At 38.1% G+C, this 19303-nt stretch overlaps 1 protein-coding gene across 4 annotated transcripts in view; it reads left to right on the top strand.

Moving 5' to 3' along the window:
- scai (suppressor of cancer cell invasion) overlaps positions 1-18556 on the top strand; it is a 44048-nt gene extending 25492 nt beyond the window's left edge. For 3 of the 4 annotated variants that reach the window (XM_067438737.1, XM_067438738.1, XM_067438739.1), the window contains 15 exons: positions 3897-3992; positions 4213-4299; positions 4402-4500; positions 5088-5184; positions 5544-5642; positions 6530-6682; positions 6840-6980; positions 7126-7227; positions 9104-9182; positions 12113-12212; positions 12337-12418; positions 12851-12923; positions 13097-13270; positions 13400-13500; positions 15683-18556. In XM_067438737.1, the coding sequence (XP_067294838.1) occupies positions 3897-3992; positions 4213-4299; positions 4402-4500; positions 5088-5184; positions 5544-5642; positions 6530-6682; positions 6840-6980; positions 7126-7227; positions 9104-9182; positions 12113-12212; positions 12337-12418; positions 12851-12923; positions 13097-13270; positions 13400-13500; positions 15683-15829 (1630 nt within the window). In that variant the 3' untranslated portion in view covers positions 15830-18556. The remainder of the gene's footprint in view (positions 1-3896; positions 3993-4212; positions 4300-4401; positions 4501-5087; positions 5185-5543; positions 5643-6529; positions 6683-6839; positions 6981-7125; positions 7228-9103; positions 9183-12112; positions 12213-12336; positions 12419-12850; positions 12924-13096; positions 13271-13399; positions 13501-15682) is intronic. The other variant, XM_067438740.1, reaches the window with a different exon arrangement.
- The last annotated feature ends 747 nt before the right edge of the window (positions 18557-19303 follow it).

The raw sequence follows: 19303 nt of genomic DNA, 5'->3' as shown, positions 1-19303 counted from the left end.
AAAGAAAGAACCTTCTTCGTTGCTCTGGTTGGTTGTATGGCAGAGGGAATTTGAAAGACAACCGTTTATCCCGCCCCTCGGATTGAGCCCTGTGAATGGTGAGTTCCCAGACCCAACACCTCGATGGGGGTCTGGTTTGTCAGGCTAGACTAGAGTAAAATCCTGATATTAAGTGGCTCACAATCTCCGTTCCAGTTCATCCAAAGGTGTTATTTATGGCTGTGCGAGCCAGTCAAGTTATTCCACACCAAACTCATCCAACCATGCGTTTATGGACCTTGCTTTGTGCACTGGGGCACAGTCATGTTTGGGCCTTTCCCAAACTGTTCCCACAAATTTGAAAGCATCGCATCAGCCAAAATGTCTTGGTATGCTGAAGAATTAAGATTTACCTTCACTGAAAGTAAGGGGTCTAGCCCATCCCCTGAAAAACAGCCGGATATTATTATTCTTCCTCAATCAAACTTTACTCCATCAAACTTTTTGGCACAATGCAGTGAAGCAGGTGATGTTCACCTGGCATCCACCTAACACAGATTTGCCCATCAGACTGCCAAACACAGAAGCATGATTCGTCATCCCACAGAACACAATTCCACTGCTCCAGAGTCCACCTGTTTTTTACTGGCGGCATGCTTTTCTTCACTCCATCTGATGCTAGGCATGGTATTTGGTGATGTGCCTCCATTCCATGTCCATTCCATGAAGCTGCTTTTGTGCTGATATAAATTACAGCGGAAGTTTGGAGGTCTTCAGCTATGGAATCAGCAGAGCACTCGGTGACCCCACTCTGAGTCTTTGCTTGGTCTTCTGTTTCGTGGCTGCTGTTTCTTAACTTGCTTGTATTATTTCCACTTTCCAATAATACTACTTAAAGTTGACCTTGGAATATTTAGCAGGGATGAAATTTCACTGACCTGGTGCAAAGGTGGCATCCTATAACATTATTAATTAACGGAGCTCTTGTCTTGGCTTATTTTTAAATTTTTTTTTTTTTTTTAAACAAATCAAGACTGCATGGCTAGGTGCTTGATTTTATACAGCTGTGGCAATGGGTCTGATTGAAAAACACTCATTCAATAATTAAAAGTTTTGTCCATGTAGTGTAGCTATGTTTAATTTAAAAAGTGCACAGAAAATCTTAATAAAGAAATTTTCATTAAAAAAATACATCAAAATATTTAAAAAAAATGTATCTTAATAAAAAACAGGAATGATACTTAATACTGATACTTAAATCAGTTAAAGCAGTGGAGTACAAGAGGGCTTAGCCATACCATACAGATGCAATATTGCTCTGTTACTCAACTATATCTGACCCCATCGGCACACATACACCATCCTATCTCCCTCCTTTCTCCTCCTTCCTTAATTTACAGGTCTGTCCCTGGCTGTGCTCCGCCAGTGAATCTGTCTTGTGGGTATTAATGCTGTCAGAGAGGATGGGAAATTAATGGTGCATGTAGTGAAATTAAAGCTCTGCCTAATGACTGCACCTATCTCCTTCCTGACCTTGTCTCACGCATCCCACAAGGGCAACGGGGTGAACCGTAAATCTCACAAATCCATCTCTATAATCTTACAGCACGTGTGAAAGCACGTTATGAATGAAAGCTGTGGAAATAAAATACATACAGTACTCGGTTACATCGAATCTGCATGAATGAAAGGAGGCGTGTCTGGGTGCTGGCGTTTAATTGCATTGGATGATGTGTGTGTGTGTGTGTGTGTGTGTGTGTGTGTGTGTGTGCTCGCGTTATATATGTGTAACTCAAAGTTATGCCTGTACATGATTTATTTTTTGACATTCCCAGAATGATAAATGATGCGTCATCTACTGTAATCATGTGTAAATGAGGGCTTTCGCATTTACCTGCTGCATTCGCAACCTCCCTTTTTTCCCTAGTCCCTGCTTCTGTTGTCATAGCAACCCTCTGATGATAACAATAGGGCCTAGAGGTGTTTGAGGAGGGTTCAGGGGGAAAAGGACGCGAAAGGAATAAAGAGAAAGAGCGAGTAGAGGCAAAAGAGCTACTTCTCCAGCTGATTGCCATAGCTCGTCAAATTCCTTCACATCATCAGCACTATGACTCACCACAGCCCTGCCCAAACACTCTCACCCACTCGCACTTTCTGACTATCTCTGATTGCTCTGTTTTTGCCCTCCCGCTCCATCAATATCTTCTCATCATTGTCACGATGATGTTAATTAGGTGCATGACAACCATGACCACTTGTATATTTGGAAGGCTCATCTCCTGTTGTCCAAAATGATGTCTTGGAATTGGAGTGTCAAGGCAGATGGGTGGAAATGCCTTATATAATATGTGGGTATCAAGGTCGGAGGTTTGGTTGGAATACAACCTTAATTATTATAGTTTTTTAAAGCATACCAGTGATATAAAACAATGAGTCACAGTACTTTGATCATATTTAAAGGGGGTGTCTAATGCTTTTGCATGCATTCTGACTCATTTACAGTGTTAAAGAGTTGGATTCTAATGCTAAACATGGACAAGTAAAAAAAAAAAAAATGTTAAATTTTGTTAAAAAATTGAGTATTTCTGTGCCAAATACAATCCTTCCAGATTCAAATAAGTTTCGAGAGAAAAAAAAGATGCCATTTGCATAGAATTCTGGTAATATAGGCACAAAAAAAACATTAACTCGAATCACAAGACTAATTTTCTTTACACGGTTATAAATTTAAAGGGGTATTTCACCCAGACATTTTAATTATTTCATCTGTTGCCTGTGAAAGAATCCCCCCCCCCCCCCCCCCCCCGACATTTTGAGATATGTCCCAGCATTTTTTTCATCTATACAATGGAAGACAAACTGTTTGTGTGTGTGTGTGTGTGTTTTCCCAATAATCTGTTGTCTCTATTGAAGATGTCTCTATTTAACTTGTTTACTAAATAACTTTTTATCAAATACATTGTGATGAAATTTTCTAGTGACGTGGAAGTCACCATTTTTTAACCACTTAAACTCCGTGGACCCTGTACAGAGTCCGGAATGACATTGTCATGTATATACTTTCAATTTTAAATGTCTGTGGAGGAGCTATGATGTCATATGTGGTACGCTTAGAGTCTCTACTTTCTGGAGATTGGCATCCCTTTTGGAATTTGATAGGGGGGATAGGGGTCCCCTTTGAATAAATCTTGCATGCAACATGACACAAACAAACTTCTTTTTTTCCAATATTTTCTGGAATTTAGTGGAAACTGCCCAAACTGTCTGCATTAACCTAGAGCACACAGGGCCTGAGTTACACACTTTCAAAAATGAATTTATAACAAAAATGATCAAAAAGCGCCTACTTTTTTGGGGTTTTTTTACATCTTAGACAACATATACTTACATGTTTATCACTTTTAGCAGTGTTTTATGTAACTTCAAAGGGTTTCCTGTAAAATGACACCAACATTTTGAACTTAGACCACTGAATGTGTGTATGGGAAGCCTTTCAGTTTGTGGAGGCCAAATCCAGGCGGAAATCCCAAAAAATGGTCCTGGAGTTTAAGAGGTTAAAAATATATTTACTTGTTTTATTTATATGTTTTTTTCACAACTGTGACAAGGGTCTTTGATATCAGTTCCTTGTTCATATTGCCCTTATTGTAAAGATTGTTGGCATGAAAATAAATTCTACCCTATCTATTTTTTAAATCGCTCCTAACTGTAAATAGTTTTACACCTATCAGTTCCAAATACTGTGTAAACACAAACATTTAGAAATGGGATTATTTTGATTTCGCTCATGATTTGTCGGCTTAATTTCCTAAAGCTGTTAATTTGATGTTTGAGGAGACATAACATAAATGAGGAGAATTCATTACTGAAGTAAATTTGGCTGTGTTTCTCTTGTTTGTTCTCTCACACTCCTGCAGGGATCTGCCTCAATATGGACACAAGCAGTGGCAGTCCTATTTTGGCCGAACATTTGACGTATACACCAAGCTGTGGAAGTTTCAGCAGCAGCACAGGTCAGCCCTCTAGATAGATCTATTTTTAAAACAGAAAGGTCTGTTTTTACCAAAAGCTCAAAAATAAAACTGGTTCTTTGGCTTAGAACTACATAAGACTGATGATTTAACATGCATGATCAAACGTCCCTCTGATAGTTCCTCTGCACCAAATGATGTCAACATTAATGACAGATGATTCTTGATGATTCTTATTTGGGTTTATGTGACTGGAGAATAGACAAGTCCTGGATAACCGGTATGGTCTCAAGAGGTGGCAGATCGGTGAAGTGGCCTCAAAAATCGGGCAGCTGTACTACCATTACTAGTAAGGATCCTCTTAACACAACTATTCATTCATCTTGTACACTTCAAACAATGTACTTCAAGAATTGTTTACCCATAATTTTTTTTATTTTGTCTTCCTCAGCCTCCGCACTTCAGAAACAAGCTACCTAAATGAAGCCTTTTCTTTCTATTCGGCCATTCGCCAGCGATCATATTACCACCAAGTCAACAAAGAAGACAGGTGAAAAAAAGCTAATGTGTGATTGGCAAAGTTGATGTTTACTTGATTGTAATTAACTATGTTCTGGAAAGTTCTTTGAAGTAATATACAGTAAGGCAAAAAAGTATTTAGTCAGCCACCAATTGTGCAAGTTATCACACTTAATAAGATGAGAGAGGCATGTAATTTTCATCATAGGTGCACTTCAACTATGAGAGACAGAATGAGAAATCAACTGTGGGAGCAATTATTAGAAACTGGAAGATATACAAGACCACTGATAATCTCCCTCGATCTGGGGCTCCACACAAGATCTCATCCTGTGGGGTCATAATGATCACAAGAACGGTGAGCAAAAATCCCATAACCACTCGGGGGGAACCTAGTTAATGGTCTGCAGAAAGCTGTGACCTCTCATAGTTGAAGTGTACCTATAATGAAATTTACAGGCCTCTCTCGTCTTTTTAAGTGGTAGAACTTGCACAATTGGTGGCTGACTAAATACTTTTTTGCTCCACTGTACTTAAGAGCAAGTCAATAAAGATCCCAAATTTCTGTCTTGTGTGGTTTTCTCTTCCGTTTATTAATCTTGTCCCATCTCTGCACAGGCCTGAGCTGGTTGTAAAAAAGCTGAGGTATTACGCTCGGTTTATCGTTGTTTGTCTGTTGCTCAACAAAATGGACCTGGTTAAAGTGCTAGTCAAGGTAAGACATGGACAGCAGACCAAAAGGACCAGTTACACATTTTTAGCCCATGGCTCACCTCCCTATAGATATCCAGTCGAACAGAGGTTCTTGCCAAAGGATCAGTCTGCATTAACAGTTGGTCAGTTATGCAGCTGGAATTAAGACAAAATTCATGCCTCATCAATTCTGGCACTGTTTAAGTAAAATTGCAAACTGTCAGCCATTATTCTTATTTTTTAGAAATTAACGGATTTATTTATATTTGCTTTTACAAAGGACTAATACATATGCTGGCAACAATTCACTGTTTGTGAGAAGAAAAACACAGTAAGGTTTATATTGTTGTGTCTGAGACCATCTGTGGTGTGTTTCTGCAGGAGCTGTCTGAGGAGATTGAGGACTACACCCAACGGTTCAACACAGAGGACCAGTTAGAGTGGAACCTGGTGCTGCAAGAAGTTGCTGCTTTTGTAGAGGTAAGCATTTTTTTAAGCATGTCTAAGTGTCATCAGTATTGCACAGTTAAAGTTACTATGAAATGCGATTCACAACCCCCCTTTCTTAATATAAAAACATATTGTGTATGTCAACAGAAAAGAAAAGTGGTTCAGAGATTGAGCCAATTATGAATGGAATAATATATACCTAATCATTCACAGTAAGCCAGTTAAGTCAAAACAGTCAAAAGTTTGAGTGGTAACATTTTAAAAAAGTGATATGCTCAACAAGGCTATAATTTATTTGATCAAAAATACAGTAACAATAATATTATTATAAAACATTATTACAGTTTTTAATAACCATACTATTTTAAAATGTTTTCTATTTAAAAAATATTTAAAATATAATTATTATTACCAATGTTGAAAAAAGTTGTGCTGCATATTTTTGGTGGAAACTGACAATTTTTATATTACAGTAAATCAGTTTAATTTTTGTTTCATGTTGAAACTGATCAAATGTGCACTTTGAAAAGCACAGTATCTCAGACGTAGTGTTGTCAAAACTGCCTACTGCAATACTAATTCGGTACTGGAATTTAAAAAATGTGACTTTGAGCTTTGGAATCATAAACACCTCTGACTGGCCAAATATGTAAGTAAAATATGTAACCCCCCCCCCCCCCCCCCCCAACCATGGTAGGATAGATTATTGTGTATTATTGTGAATGATAGATCAAAAGGATAAACAATGCAGATTTATTTTTACAGCCATCTTTGATTCATATTTACCAGGGTGCCAAAAATTCTGACCACCACTGTAAATACCTCTTCTTACACAACTTGTAGTCCGCCCTGTAAAAAAAATCTGAATATTTTCTTTACCTTTGAGTCTTTCTCACACTATTTTTCCACCTACACAGGCAGATCCTCTTATGATCCTAAATGATGACAACGCCGTGGTGGTCATATCCAATCGGTTGCAGGAGGGGGGTGTGCCCCCTCTTGAACAGGGCATGGTTGTTGGCCAGCTCACCTTGGCAGATGCGCTCATCATTGGCAACTGTAACAATCAGGTGGGAGTACAGTAATGCAAAACATCTAGCAGGCTGAACAAGTTACATAATGTATCAAATTCAAGCGGTCCTTTATTATGTAAATGATTAGACACTTCAAACTTGTGTAGGTTACAACTCTGGTTTTTGCAATGGTTGGATTTCGTCTGGTTTGCAGGTGAAGTTCAGCGAGCTGACCATCGATATGTTCCGTATGCTTCAAGCGCTTGAGAGGGAACCAGTGAACCTGGCCACACAGAGCTCCAAACCAGGGACACTTGTAAGAGAAGACTCTTACACTCTCCCTGTCACTCTCTATGTTGAGTGTTTCTGAGTATTTTCACCCTTCCTCCCTTGCTATTTTAGTACTTCACCTACAGTGTCTCTGTCACTGTTCTTTCTCACTCCACCTGCTCTCGGTGTCTCTCTATTCCTCTCTCACTCATTTATCTCTCTCATTATAGGAGCCCAATGAAAAGCCTGCCAAGAGAGAGAACCCTCATAAATATCTACTCTACAAACCAACCTTCAGCCAGCTCTACACTTTCCTGTCTGCCTCCTTCAAGGTTTGTCAGATGTCATTGCAGTTTTAAGCACGTCAATTTATCAACTTGTCAATCCATCCTTTCTTTTAAATCCTGTTTAGACTCTATATTTGTGTAGATACCTTATAGCAGTGACATTCATAAATGACAAAATGCACATTTAGTAAATATAAATTGCCATTTCAAAAGTCCCTGACTATTGGGGTCAGTAAGTAGCTTTTTTATTTTATTTTAAGAAATCATGTTTTATTCAGAAAAGTGACACATTTTAGTTTCAAAAAATTATATCTTAAATAAATGCTGTTAATTTCAAATCTATTTATTAACAAATTCAATATAGCCTGGCTCCGCCCTTCTACGTACTTCCGCTAAATGTTCATTTTCCTTCAGTACTCCATCTTATGCGGATTGCGGTATATTCTCTGGTTTTCTCCGGTCAAAATTTAACCGGTCCAATCAACGAACAGAGGGAGTGGCTGAGAACAATGACGTTGATGTATATGCAGTACAGTCTATGGTTTGAGATGACATGCGTCACGACTAAACATTAGTGATTGGTTATGGCAGATCCAATAGTTTTAAACTTCAAAAGAGTTCCCGACTTCAAGGAAGTGAACACTTGTCAATGGAGAGTGGCCAGACTCTCTGTACAAAGGAAATGTACGAGAGTCTGGTAGGACCAGGCTAGAAAAAGTATGATTCCACAAAAAGTATTAAGCAGCTCAACTGTTTTCTACATTGATAGTAATAGGAAATGTTTCTTGAGTATTGAATCAGCGTATTAAAATGATTTGTAAAAGATCATATGACATTGAAGACTGGAGTTTTGATTTGGAAAATTTAGCTTTACATCACAGAAATTACATTTTAAATATCAAAATGGATAGCAGTTATTTTAAATTGTAATAATATTTCAAAGTATTACAGTTTTACTATATTTTGATCAAATAAATGGAGTCTTAGATAACAGAAGAGACCTCTTGAAAAACATAAGTTATTGCCCCAAAACGTTTGAACAGTAGTTTACATATTTAAATTCCATATACGATCTTTCTCTTCAGTGTAGTGATCTTACACACTACACACATTTGTCTCATCTCCTCCTAAAACTTTAAACATATAGCTAGACTAAAGCCTATTGACTTTAAAAGGAGGAATCCTTTAATATTCCTCACCTGAACCTGTCTATATGAAAACACATTAACATAGCTCATCATATGCTTTTATTGGGCCTTTAAAGATACATAAAAATGAAACAATTTTACAGGTATTTCCTGCATGATTGCATTATGGTTCTTCATGATCCTGTCCTGTGCACTAGTTTCTATTCTGTTGTCTGAAGTGACACCTCATGTGTAAGTGTGTGTGTCTGTGTGTGTCTGTGTGTGTGTGGCATGCTACAGGGGTGTTAGCGTGTTACTATCTGCTCTGCCTGTTGCTCTGCTGTAGCGTCACACCTCGAGAGTGTGAGGAAAACCCACATGCACACGATTCTTGCTTGCTTTTGCTACATAGCAGTTCATTTTTAACTCTCAGACACCCCTATTTTTAGTTTTTTTCCATCTTGCTTCATGTTTTGTTTTGATAAATGATGACAAATAAGGCTCTTCCATGTGCTTTGTTTACCATTTCCTGTATTTAGCTGTTCAATGTGTGTGTGTTTGTCCCTATGTGCAAAGTTGTTGCCATATAGTTTTTAAATGTTATATTTTGAGGGCGATACCGAGATGCTCTGACTGTGCAGCACTTGGCATGCCACAGAACTTAATAATTAAGCCTGCTATGACGCTGCTTTACCATTTGTAGTATTCTGATTTATAGTTGTACAATTAAATTATATTTTTCTGTTCTAGTCATTGAAAGTTTTATTTTCTCTCATTGATTCTTTTATTGCTAGGAGCTGCCAGCCAATAGTGTCCTGCTGGTGTATCTCTCTGCCACTGGAGTTTTCCCCAATGGACGCTCTGAATGTGAAGGTATGCTGAGGTGTTTTAGCACACTGTTGTTCTTTCTGAAATCACTGGATGATATGGAATGTTGTTCTCTTACTCTTTACATAAATACTAACTAAATAAGTGATCTTGGAACATTGTTCAGCCAATCAAACTAGAGGATTGGAGACATGTATTTTCATGTATGATGTGCCTCACAAACATACTGCCATGTTCAAAAACACATCTGTAGTAACAAAGACTTATTTGAATCACTTACCAGCCTTTACTCTGCAATCATCTTTTAAATGGGTATATTTTGAGTGGGTATATTCTGCATGAAAAATCCATTCAAGAATACCAGGAAGTGTAATATAGCTTAGCTAATGGTATACCACATTTTACTTTTATTTCATTTTTTTTTAATATATATATTATCAGGCATAACATTATGACATTATGAAGTAAATATAAGTGAATATCACTGATTGTCTCTTCATCACAGCACATGTTGGTGGGTGGGGATATATTAGTAAGCAAGCGAATATGTTGTCCTCAAAGTTGATGTATTAGAAGCAGGAAAAGCGTAAGGATTTGAGTGAATTTGACAAGGGACAAATTGTGATAGAGTGGGTAGACGACTTGTGGGGTGTTCCAGGTCTGCAGTGGTCAGTATCTATCAAAAGTGGTCCAAGGAAGGACCAGCAGTGGTGAACCGGCGACAGGGTCATGGGCGGCCAAGGCTCGTTGATGCACATGGGGAGCGAAGGCTGGCCTGTGTGATCTGATCAAACAGACAAGCTACTGTAGCTCAAATTGCTCAATAAGTTAATGGTGGTTCTTATAGAAAGGTGTCAGAATACATAGTGCATTGCTGTTTGTTGCGTATGGGGCTGCATAGCCACAGACCAGTCAGGGTGCCAATGCTGAATCCTGTCCACCGACAGAAGTACCAACAAGTGGGCACATTAGCATCAGAACTGGAAGAAGATGGGCTTGTCTGATGAATCACGTTTTCTTTTACATCACATGGATGGCCAGGTGCATGTCCGTTGCTTACATGGGTAACACATGGCACCAGGATGAACTATGGGAAGAAGGCAAGCCAATGGAGGCAGTGTGATGCTTTGGGCAATGTTCTGCTGGAAAACCTTGGGTCCTGCCAACCATTCGGAGGTTACTTTGACACGTACCACCTACCTATGCATTGTTGTAGACCATGTACAGTGGGGCAAAAAAGTATTTAGTCAGCCACCAATTGATTGACTTCTGATTTTTAAAGAATTAATTTGCTAATTATTTTGGAAAATAAGTATTTGGTCACCTACAAAAAAGCAGGGGGGGATGACCTGCAGAGAGCTGGGACCAAAATAACAAAGGCTACCATCACTAATACACTATGCCGCCAGGGACTCAAATTTTGCAGTGCCAGACATGTCCCCCTGCTTAAGCCAGTACATGTCTGGGCCCATCTGAAGTTTGCTAGAGAGCATTTAGATGATCCAGAAGAGGATTGGGAGAATGTCGTCGTCAGATGAAACCAAAATAGAACTTTTTGGTAAAAACTCAACTTGTCATGTTAGGAGGAGAAAGAATGCTGAGTTGCAGCATATCTACTGTGAAGCATGGGGGTGGAAACATCATGCTTTGGGGCTGTTTTTCTGCAAAGGGACCAGGACGACTGATTTGTGTAAAGGAAAGAATGAATGGGGCCATGTATCATGAGATTTTGAGTAAAAACCTCCTTCCATCAGCAAGGGCATTGAAGACTGCTGGGTCTTTCAGCATGACAATGATCTCAAACACACCACCTGGGCAACAAAGGAGTGGCTTCATAAGAAGTATTTCAAGGTCCTGGAGTCTCAAGATCTCAACTCCATAGAAAATCTTTGAAAGGGAGTAAATAAATCTGTGTTGCCCAGTAACAGGCCCAAAACATCACTGCTCTAGAGAACATCTGTATGGAGGAATGGGCCAAACTACCAGCAACAGTGTCTAAAAACCTTGTGGCGACTTACAGAAAACGTTTGACCCCTGTCATTACCAACAAATGGTATATAACAAAGTATTGAGATAAACTTTTGTTATTGAACAAATACTTATTTTCCACCATAATTGGCAAATAAATTCTTTAAAAATGTGATTATCTGGATTTTTTCCCATTCTGTCTCTCATAGTTGAAGTGTACCTCTGATGAAAATTACAGGTCTCTCTCATCTTTTTAAGTGGGAGAACAATTGGTGGCTGGCTAAATACTTTTTTGCCCTACTGTACACCCTTTCCTGGAAATGGTATTTCCTGGTGGCTGTAGCCTCTTTCAGCAGGATAATGGTTGAGGAATGGTTTGAGGAGCACAACAACGAGTTTGAGGTGTTGACTTGGCCTCCAAACTCCCCAGATCTCAATCTAATCGAGCATCTGTGGGATGTGCTGAACAAACAAATCCGATCCATGGAGACCCCATCTCGCAACTTACAGGACTTACTAGGATCTACTACTAATGTTCTGGTGCCAGATACCATAGCAGACGTCCAGGGGTCTAGTGGAGTGCATACCTCGAAGGGTCAGGGCTGTTTTTGCAGCAAAAAGGGGACCAGCAAAATATTAGGAAGGTGGTCATAATGTTATGCCTGATCGTTGTCCATGTATGTAATGTATGTATATATATATATGTATATATATATATGTATATATATATATATATATATATATATATATATATATATATATATATATATATATATTTATATATATTTAGTATAACTATAAATGTATTTTCTGTCAGTTTTAATTGACACCTTGCTAATTACAAATATTCAATACCTTCAAAACAAATTAAACTGAACCCAGCCTTTTGAACAGTGTTGGAAATGGAGAAACCATTTTTCAAACCATCACGATGCTACATTTCCGCGCATACGAGGAGTAAGATCTGTCCCATCATTATTTCACATAACCTTAACATTTATTTACAGGACCTTATGACTTTGGAGGTGTCCTGACCAATACTAACCGAGATGTGGTGAACGGTGAGATGGTGCAGAAGAGAAATCAGGCACAAAAAGAGATGCACTGGTGAGCCTTCATTGACATCCATTCTGTGCTAGCCTACTGTACATAGAAACTGTGCTTTACTACACGTTTGCAAAATTGAGGTGTTATTTTAACATGCATGTCTGCACAAATGTGTGTTTTCAAGCCTCCACCCAGGAGACCTTTTCCCCTTCACCAGGAAACCTCTTTTTATCATTGTCGACTCATCCAACAGCACTGCTTATAAGGTTAGACTCTCCATCTCTCTTTCTTTTTCACACACTCACGTTTGTTCCATCATTGCAGTATTTTGTGACATCATGAGGCCATTCATTATTCAAGAGCAGCCATGTGCTTGCTCCATAAATAAGACAATCTGACTTCTTGACTAGAATAAACATTAGAAGATACCTTGAATAGAGAGAGTTAAAGAGTTACAGCTCTGTTGTTGTTGTTTTTTTGTTATTCATAGATTGATTTGATCACCCTTTGTTTCAGGTTTTTTCCTCCTCAACTGATTTTCTTTAGTTGGCTGCTTTGTTCAGTAATTGAGCGCCCCCTAGTGTACAGTTATCGCACATTCACTATTCACTATTCACTACTAGTACATTTATTGTTAAAAAAATGAAAAGAAAATTCATGTAAAATTAACTGTTTGACTTCTTCCTGTCTTTCCACAGCATTTCTCCAACCTGTTCGGCCAACCACTTGTATGCCTGCTTTCTCCGATAGTATATCCAAAGAGCATGCAAGGTTTCCTTTTTTTATTGCTTTGACTGTGTTGAGAGACATTTTTTTTTTGTCTATATTTGTTTGGCTTTTTATTATTTCCTTGGTTGTTATTGGCTTGAAGTAAGATTGTCTGTTATTATATTGATTGTCTATTGTATTTTTATACTGTTGTTTTATTATTTACTCACACATAGACCAGTCTCAGCGTGGGAGTCTGTTTACTCTCTTCCTCTACAACCCCCTCATGGGCTTCCTGTCTGTCTGCGGACTGAGCAGCATGCGCTATGGATTGTGGGAAAAGGCCCAGGAACTCCTGCGGAAGATTTTCCATGACATTGGCCAAATGATCACGAGTTCCCGTGTTATAGGTAATAACAATATAACCCTTGTCATTTGTTTTGTGCATCTTTATTTTTTCAAAAATTTTTTACACCATTGACAGGTTGGACCAATGGACAAATATATATCTCATAGTTTTCCTGTTGACTGTCTTCCAGATCAGGCCTTTCTGCAGTTTTATGGTGATGAATTTCTGCGTCTGCTCATGATCCGTTTCGTGTTCTGCTCCATCACGCTTCGATTACACAAACTCTTCCGGGTGAGAATGAATTGAATGAATGGTATACATGTTACTTTAGTAACACAATTGGTCAATAATACTTTTAACATTTTTTGGGTATATTTATGAGTGTTAAAATGCAGCACAGTTCAAACACATAAATACATACTAAATATACTTTTAAATATTATGTATTGTAGCCAACCTTTATACTTCTTATAACAGACTGGTTACATTCATTAATATCTATATATATATCTCTATCTATCTATCTATCTATCTATCTATCTATCTATCTATATATGTATATATGTATATATATATATATATATATATATATATATATGTGTGTGTGTGTGTGTGCAACATTTCTTATTTTCATTGAAGTATTAACATTTTATTTTAATTTTAATTAAAAAATAAATGCTAATGCTACAAAATATAATAAATACTATTAAATACTATTATATAATAAATACTAGTAAATTAATAATACTTATATAAATATAATAAATAATACTACTATACTTTTTGTATCCCACAATCCTGAAAATAATTCTGAGATTTCCAGAGTTTTAGACATACAAAGCTGCATTAAGAACCCTCTTCTTTCCCTCATTTAGACCCGAAACAAGCTTAATTGAGTGTGCTCATCTGTGTGGTCCAAGACCCTAGCACTTTTTTCATACTTGAACCATGAATATACACACACAAAAAACTGACTGGATTCAAGGAGTTTCGTGGTTGAAATTAAAAAAAGTAACCTTATGAAATTAATGGCATGCGAGGAATACTTCAGTACATATTGAAAAAACAAAAAATTCTCAAAATTGTAATAAAAATGCTAAAACGTTACTAAATGCATACTGAACAAACTGATTTTAGGACCCAGCAGAACAGCTCATTTGGTCCATATAGAGGAGGGGTGGCGAACCGGTCCCGGAGAGAATCCGAAATCACCCCTAAACCTTTAATCGCTATTCCCTACGTTAGTCCACTTATACAGTTCACTTGAAGTAGTGAATGAAAACGAGGGAGTGAATTCAGACTGGCGCTGTGTGTACATCAGCTGTACACTCATTATTGCGGTGCAATGTGGGATTGAATGAGTGCACTCAATAATGTCCACTATTGTTTCGGAAACCACTACAAATGGCTGTCCCCTGAAATAATGCCCTATTTAAGGGTATAGGGGCGATTTCAGATTCAGCCTCAGTCTTGCAGAGTTCAGCTCCAACCCTGATAAAACTCACCTGCCTGTACCCTTCAGACCTTGATTAACTTGTACAGGTGTGTGTGATTAGAGTTGAAGAAAAACTCTGCAGGGCCGTGGCTCTCCAGGACCGGAGTTTGCCACCTATGATATAAAGCTATAAGGCCATCCAGTGGCAAGAGTCATGAAATATCATGTTATATGAGGCAGACACCCAATGCAAGATATTTTGAGCTGAATTAAAGGGGTTATGCATGAAGTTGAGACAAGTTGTGAATTATTTTGAATTGGAAGTTGAAAGACGTTGTAAGAATGTGCTTAAATTATGATTTATTTATTGATAAAATCTAGTCATTTAAAGTCAAATTAAATTATATTGCATTAAAAAAATTATCATCAGAATGAAATAAGCTTTCAATTTGTTATATATATTATTGTTAACCTCCGGCTGGAACTACACACTCTACAGTTTGAGACCTACCGACTCAAAACAGCCGCATTACCAGAACATATAAACAAATTTCGGTCCTCTGAAAGTAAAACCAAATCAAGTCAATGCCATATCAAAAGGCCTGTTTAGACCTGGTCACTTCATGCTTTTTCTCTGATCGGATAGTTTTCCAGTTATGAAAAGACCAGTTGTAAATGCTCTCCGAAGCGCTTCTGAGACTGTGAGATCCGAGCAATCACTTAAGGAAGTGGTTTGAGACGCATTCCAGCATTTCTTACAACAATTGTAAATCCGTCTGTACGTTGAAACCACAACATGTAAATTTTACTCCTCTCAAAATGTTTCAAAATAAATGTGAGAGTGTGTTATAAGCTATAACAGAGGAGTAGCTTAGTATCTCTTCAGAAAGCTAACTGCCGCAACTAAAACCGAAAAGTATGTCGCACATATCAAGTGACCAGGTGTAGATATCAGATTTATAAGGCTGCAGCAGTTTTATTCAAGGTGTTGTCATGAAGCAGCTGGATAAGGATGCTGTTTCTGTGCGCATGTTACAGGAAGCGAGGAGTTTTCCAGAATCGTACCCTCCGCTGCCGAAACAGGAGATGGTGGAGAGCAGCCTTCTACAGAAACATGTGCTGGAGATGGCGGCCATGTTGGATGTGCAAAACCTCTTCTCTGATGGCATGTTGGATAATTATTGACCACATGGTGGCATCATGCCAACTTCCACACACACACACACACACACACACACACACACACGCTCATGTCATGTCACAAGTTGTAGGTAGTTTCTTCTGAATAAGCTGGTTGTTTAACCTAATCTCATTTAGACCTAGATAGTTTAATGACTATTCAAGAGAAAATATCTCATCATTGTGGGCAGATATTTACAGTTTGTCAAGTTCACATGTATTTATAGATTTGAACTAACTACACGCCCAGATGCGAAAGCGTTGCTTCCAACATACAGGAGAACACGGAGGTTTACTACATGCATGTACCATATGAGTGTACGAGCGCAAGCACATTGGCGTTCAGACCTGTTGAGGGCAGCTATCGCCGTTTCTAAAGGTGATTAGAGAGCACAAGATAACGGAGGAGACTTCAGAGAGAGATTTGGAAACATTTTTTTACGTCAATTGGTGTAATTCCAGGGAGATTCTTCCGAAAAGATGAGCCTAAGGCTTTGGCAAAACACATTTTGGAGAAGGAAGTTTGTTTTTCCTTCTCAACACTTTTGCCTCCGCGACGTTTACACAACTTTTTCCCGTAGGGAGCGTGCAGCATGTTTGCATTTATTTGCTCTGTCTTGCCTTTCTTGTTTGTGTTTGTTCATTAAAACGTGTTCGTTTTTGCGTCTTGACACAAATTCCGTGGACTCGATAGCCTGGGCTTTTGAAGGAGGTCCACCGCGCCGTGCCTCTTTTGGGTTATTTTGGTCATCAGCTAACCGCTCCTTAATTATTCGCTACGTTGACACCAGAATCTCCATTTTATAGAGCGTTTCTTCAAAAGAGATTCTTTTTAGCATGCCTCAGTAGTGTGGTAAGCCCATACTTGCATAGCTGATGTAATAACCTAATGTCTTATTCCATGTGTGCAGTGGACACCAATAGCCAACAAAACTCTCTTTTATAGTGTCAGAGATGTACAGGCGTCCTCCTGTATATAAGTACAAATTTGTGTATATATCTATATATATATAAATATATGTATAGTTCTATAAGAAGTCAATGTGATGCAGAGAAGTGTGTCTGTCTGGGTTGTTCGTCGTGGCAGATCTGTGAAAAGATGACCCTCTGCATGTGACAGGGGCAGTGTTCTTTTGTCTAATCTGTGAATGGACCATGCCACTGTCTCAACTGCGCACCCTCCCGCCACTTCACACAAGTGCAGTCAGCTGACATTCCAAGGATCATGGCATACGAGCGTCCCTCCTTTACGACCCATCTGTCTCAAGGACAAGTGCACTGCGTCGGTCTAGTAAGAAGTGATGTGATCAGTGTTTTCGTTCGGTTCATTACATGACAATGTTGATAATTACGATGATAGCGGTTTCAATAACGGCCTTGCACTTTACTTGCACTATTTAAGTTCGATTCTGATGTTTATTTATTGTGCTGTTGGCAAGAGGCATGTCTGATCATTCCGTTATGTCACGCTTTTGGCAAAAAGCTCATCCCTTGCTCCGTCTGTGATCTGTTACGAAACGGCACACACGACGGCTCTTTCAACTCTTTCCCCCCGAAACTGCAGGTTTGATCATGGCCAATCCAATAGGACCAAAAGATTCTTGCATGTGGAGAGCACAAGGTCCCTTAAAATACCGACATCTCTCTCCTTTTAGTCTAGTTTATATATTTTGCATGTTTTCAAGTCATACCTGTTTCCACTCGCTTTTTTATTTTATTTTATAGTTCTCTTGTATAAAAGAGAACATTTTGCTAACGAACAAATCACTGCCAAACAAAATCAACTTTCACATGGAAAATCCACTGCCCAAATTATGCAGACAACCGGGTTGCAGGCACAGATAGTTTCATGGCCTAGCTTTTTTATTATTATGCTGTTTTAGTTTGCCAAAAGGAGGAGGGCTGGATGGAGATAAAGAGGGAAACAGATGGTGGATGTCACCGTTTCCTCTCTGTCTAGTTGTTTGACCTTGACTGGTGGACTGTCAAATGTTTTTGCCTTATTTCATTTGTAAGTGTGTAAGCGTTTCAACTTCCCAGCATCCTATAAATTAGCCTTGCAAGTACTTGCTCTGACTGTCCCGGGATAGTGCTGTATTCACACCGCACCATTCATCTGAGAGCACAGGGGTGAATACGGACTTTAAGCACTTATATGTGAAATGTACCACAACAGAAACCTACCAACTTACGATTTAGGGGAAAATGCAATACCCTTTCTTTTTAGTCATTTTATTTAAGCGTTTTCTTACCAATCGCCCGTAGTTGATGCATGTTATTTAGCAAATCTGTTAAATGTTGATGCCCCCTGCACCATTTTAATGAATGCTGTAAATGAATAAGCAGCCAGGATTGAAAGGAACAGAAAGAAATTTAACTGCATTTGTTTTCTATTGTCAACATGGGGCCAGATCTAAGGTGTACGGGTGATTTCTACCAGTTCCTACTGTTGTGGGAGGGAACATTTTCAAAAGTGATGTAATGGTCAGAATACTCTTTCTTTATAAGTTAAGGGGTTCTAGAGTTGCTAGTTGAACATACTTGCATTGTCCAATTGTCATGTGTTTTTAATCACTTAACTGTTTTGTCTTATCTGTTGCCAAATTATATTTGATGTTTGTTGTTAAATGCAGAAAAGAAAAAAAAATCTGTGATGATACCAAAACATGCAAGCTTTTTGTTTTTAAGAATGCTATTTAAGAATATTAAAAAGTTTATGACTGTTTTGCTTAATTTTTTGGTGTTCCTTTATATATTCTATTAGTAAATGTGTTGGTATCAATGTTTTTTGATCAGTAGTCTAACCCAACTGGTCAATTTTGGAAATTTCTATTGTTTATGCTTACTTCTTTCAACATTTACATAATGTCTAAAAAATATAAATCTTTATCAAATCTCAAAATTAGATTCATTTTAAATTCAACATCCATTATAAACGTTGTAATGTCTAAATTAGCTTGTAGCATTTAAATGACTGATAACATTTTTTTTGTATTTCATTTAGACTAAATACTATACGACTTAGTGATAGTTCACCCAAAAATGAAAATATGATGTTTATCTGCTTATCCCCGGGGCATCCAAGATGTAGGTGTCTTTGTTTCTTCAGTAGAACACAAGTTAAGATTTTTAACTCCAACCGTTGCTTGTATAATCCATTTCAATGGGGTGTATTTCTATGAGAATAAAAAAAAGCAATATACATACAAATCCATATTAAACCCTGTGGCTTGTGACGACACATTGATGATGAAACAAAACAATTGTTTTTAATGTGAGAAACTGAAAAGTTTTTTTTTTTAATTTTACCTCATATCAGACAAATCTCATCTACTACTCTCCAGCACCATTACTTCCACCGAAGAAATCAAAATCCCGCCGTGAACTTAGATACAAGATTTACGTAGATGTCTCATCCAACCAATCCACACAAGCAATATTGAGGTATCTATATATACAATTTTTTTTTTTTTTTTTTGT

This window comes from Pseudorasbora parva, chromosome 3 (genome assembly GCF_024679245.1).
Source record: "Pseudorasbora parva isolate DD20220531a chromosome 3, ASM2467924v1, whole genome shotgun sequence".
NCBI classification, from domain to species: Eukaryota; Metazoa; Chordata; class Actinopteri; order Cypriniformes; family Gobionidae; genus Pseudorasbora; species Pseudorasbora parva.
Note: the sequence above shows the minus strand (reverse complement) of the source record. Positions and strands in the feature narration are given on the sequence as shown.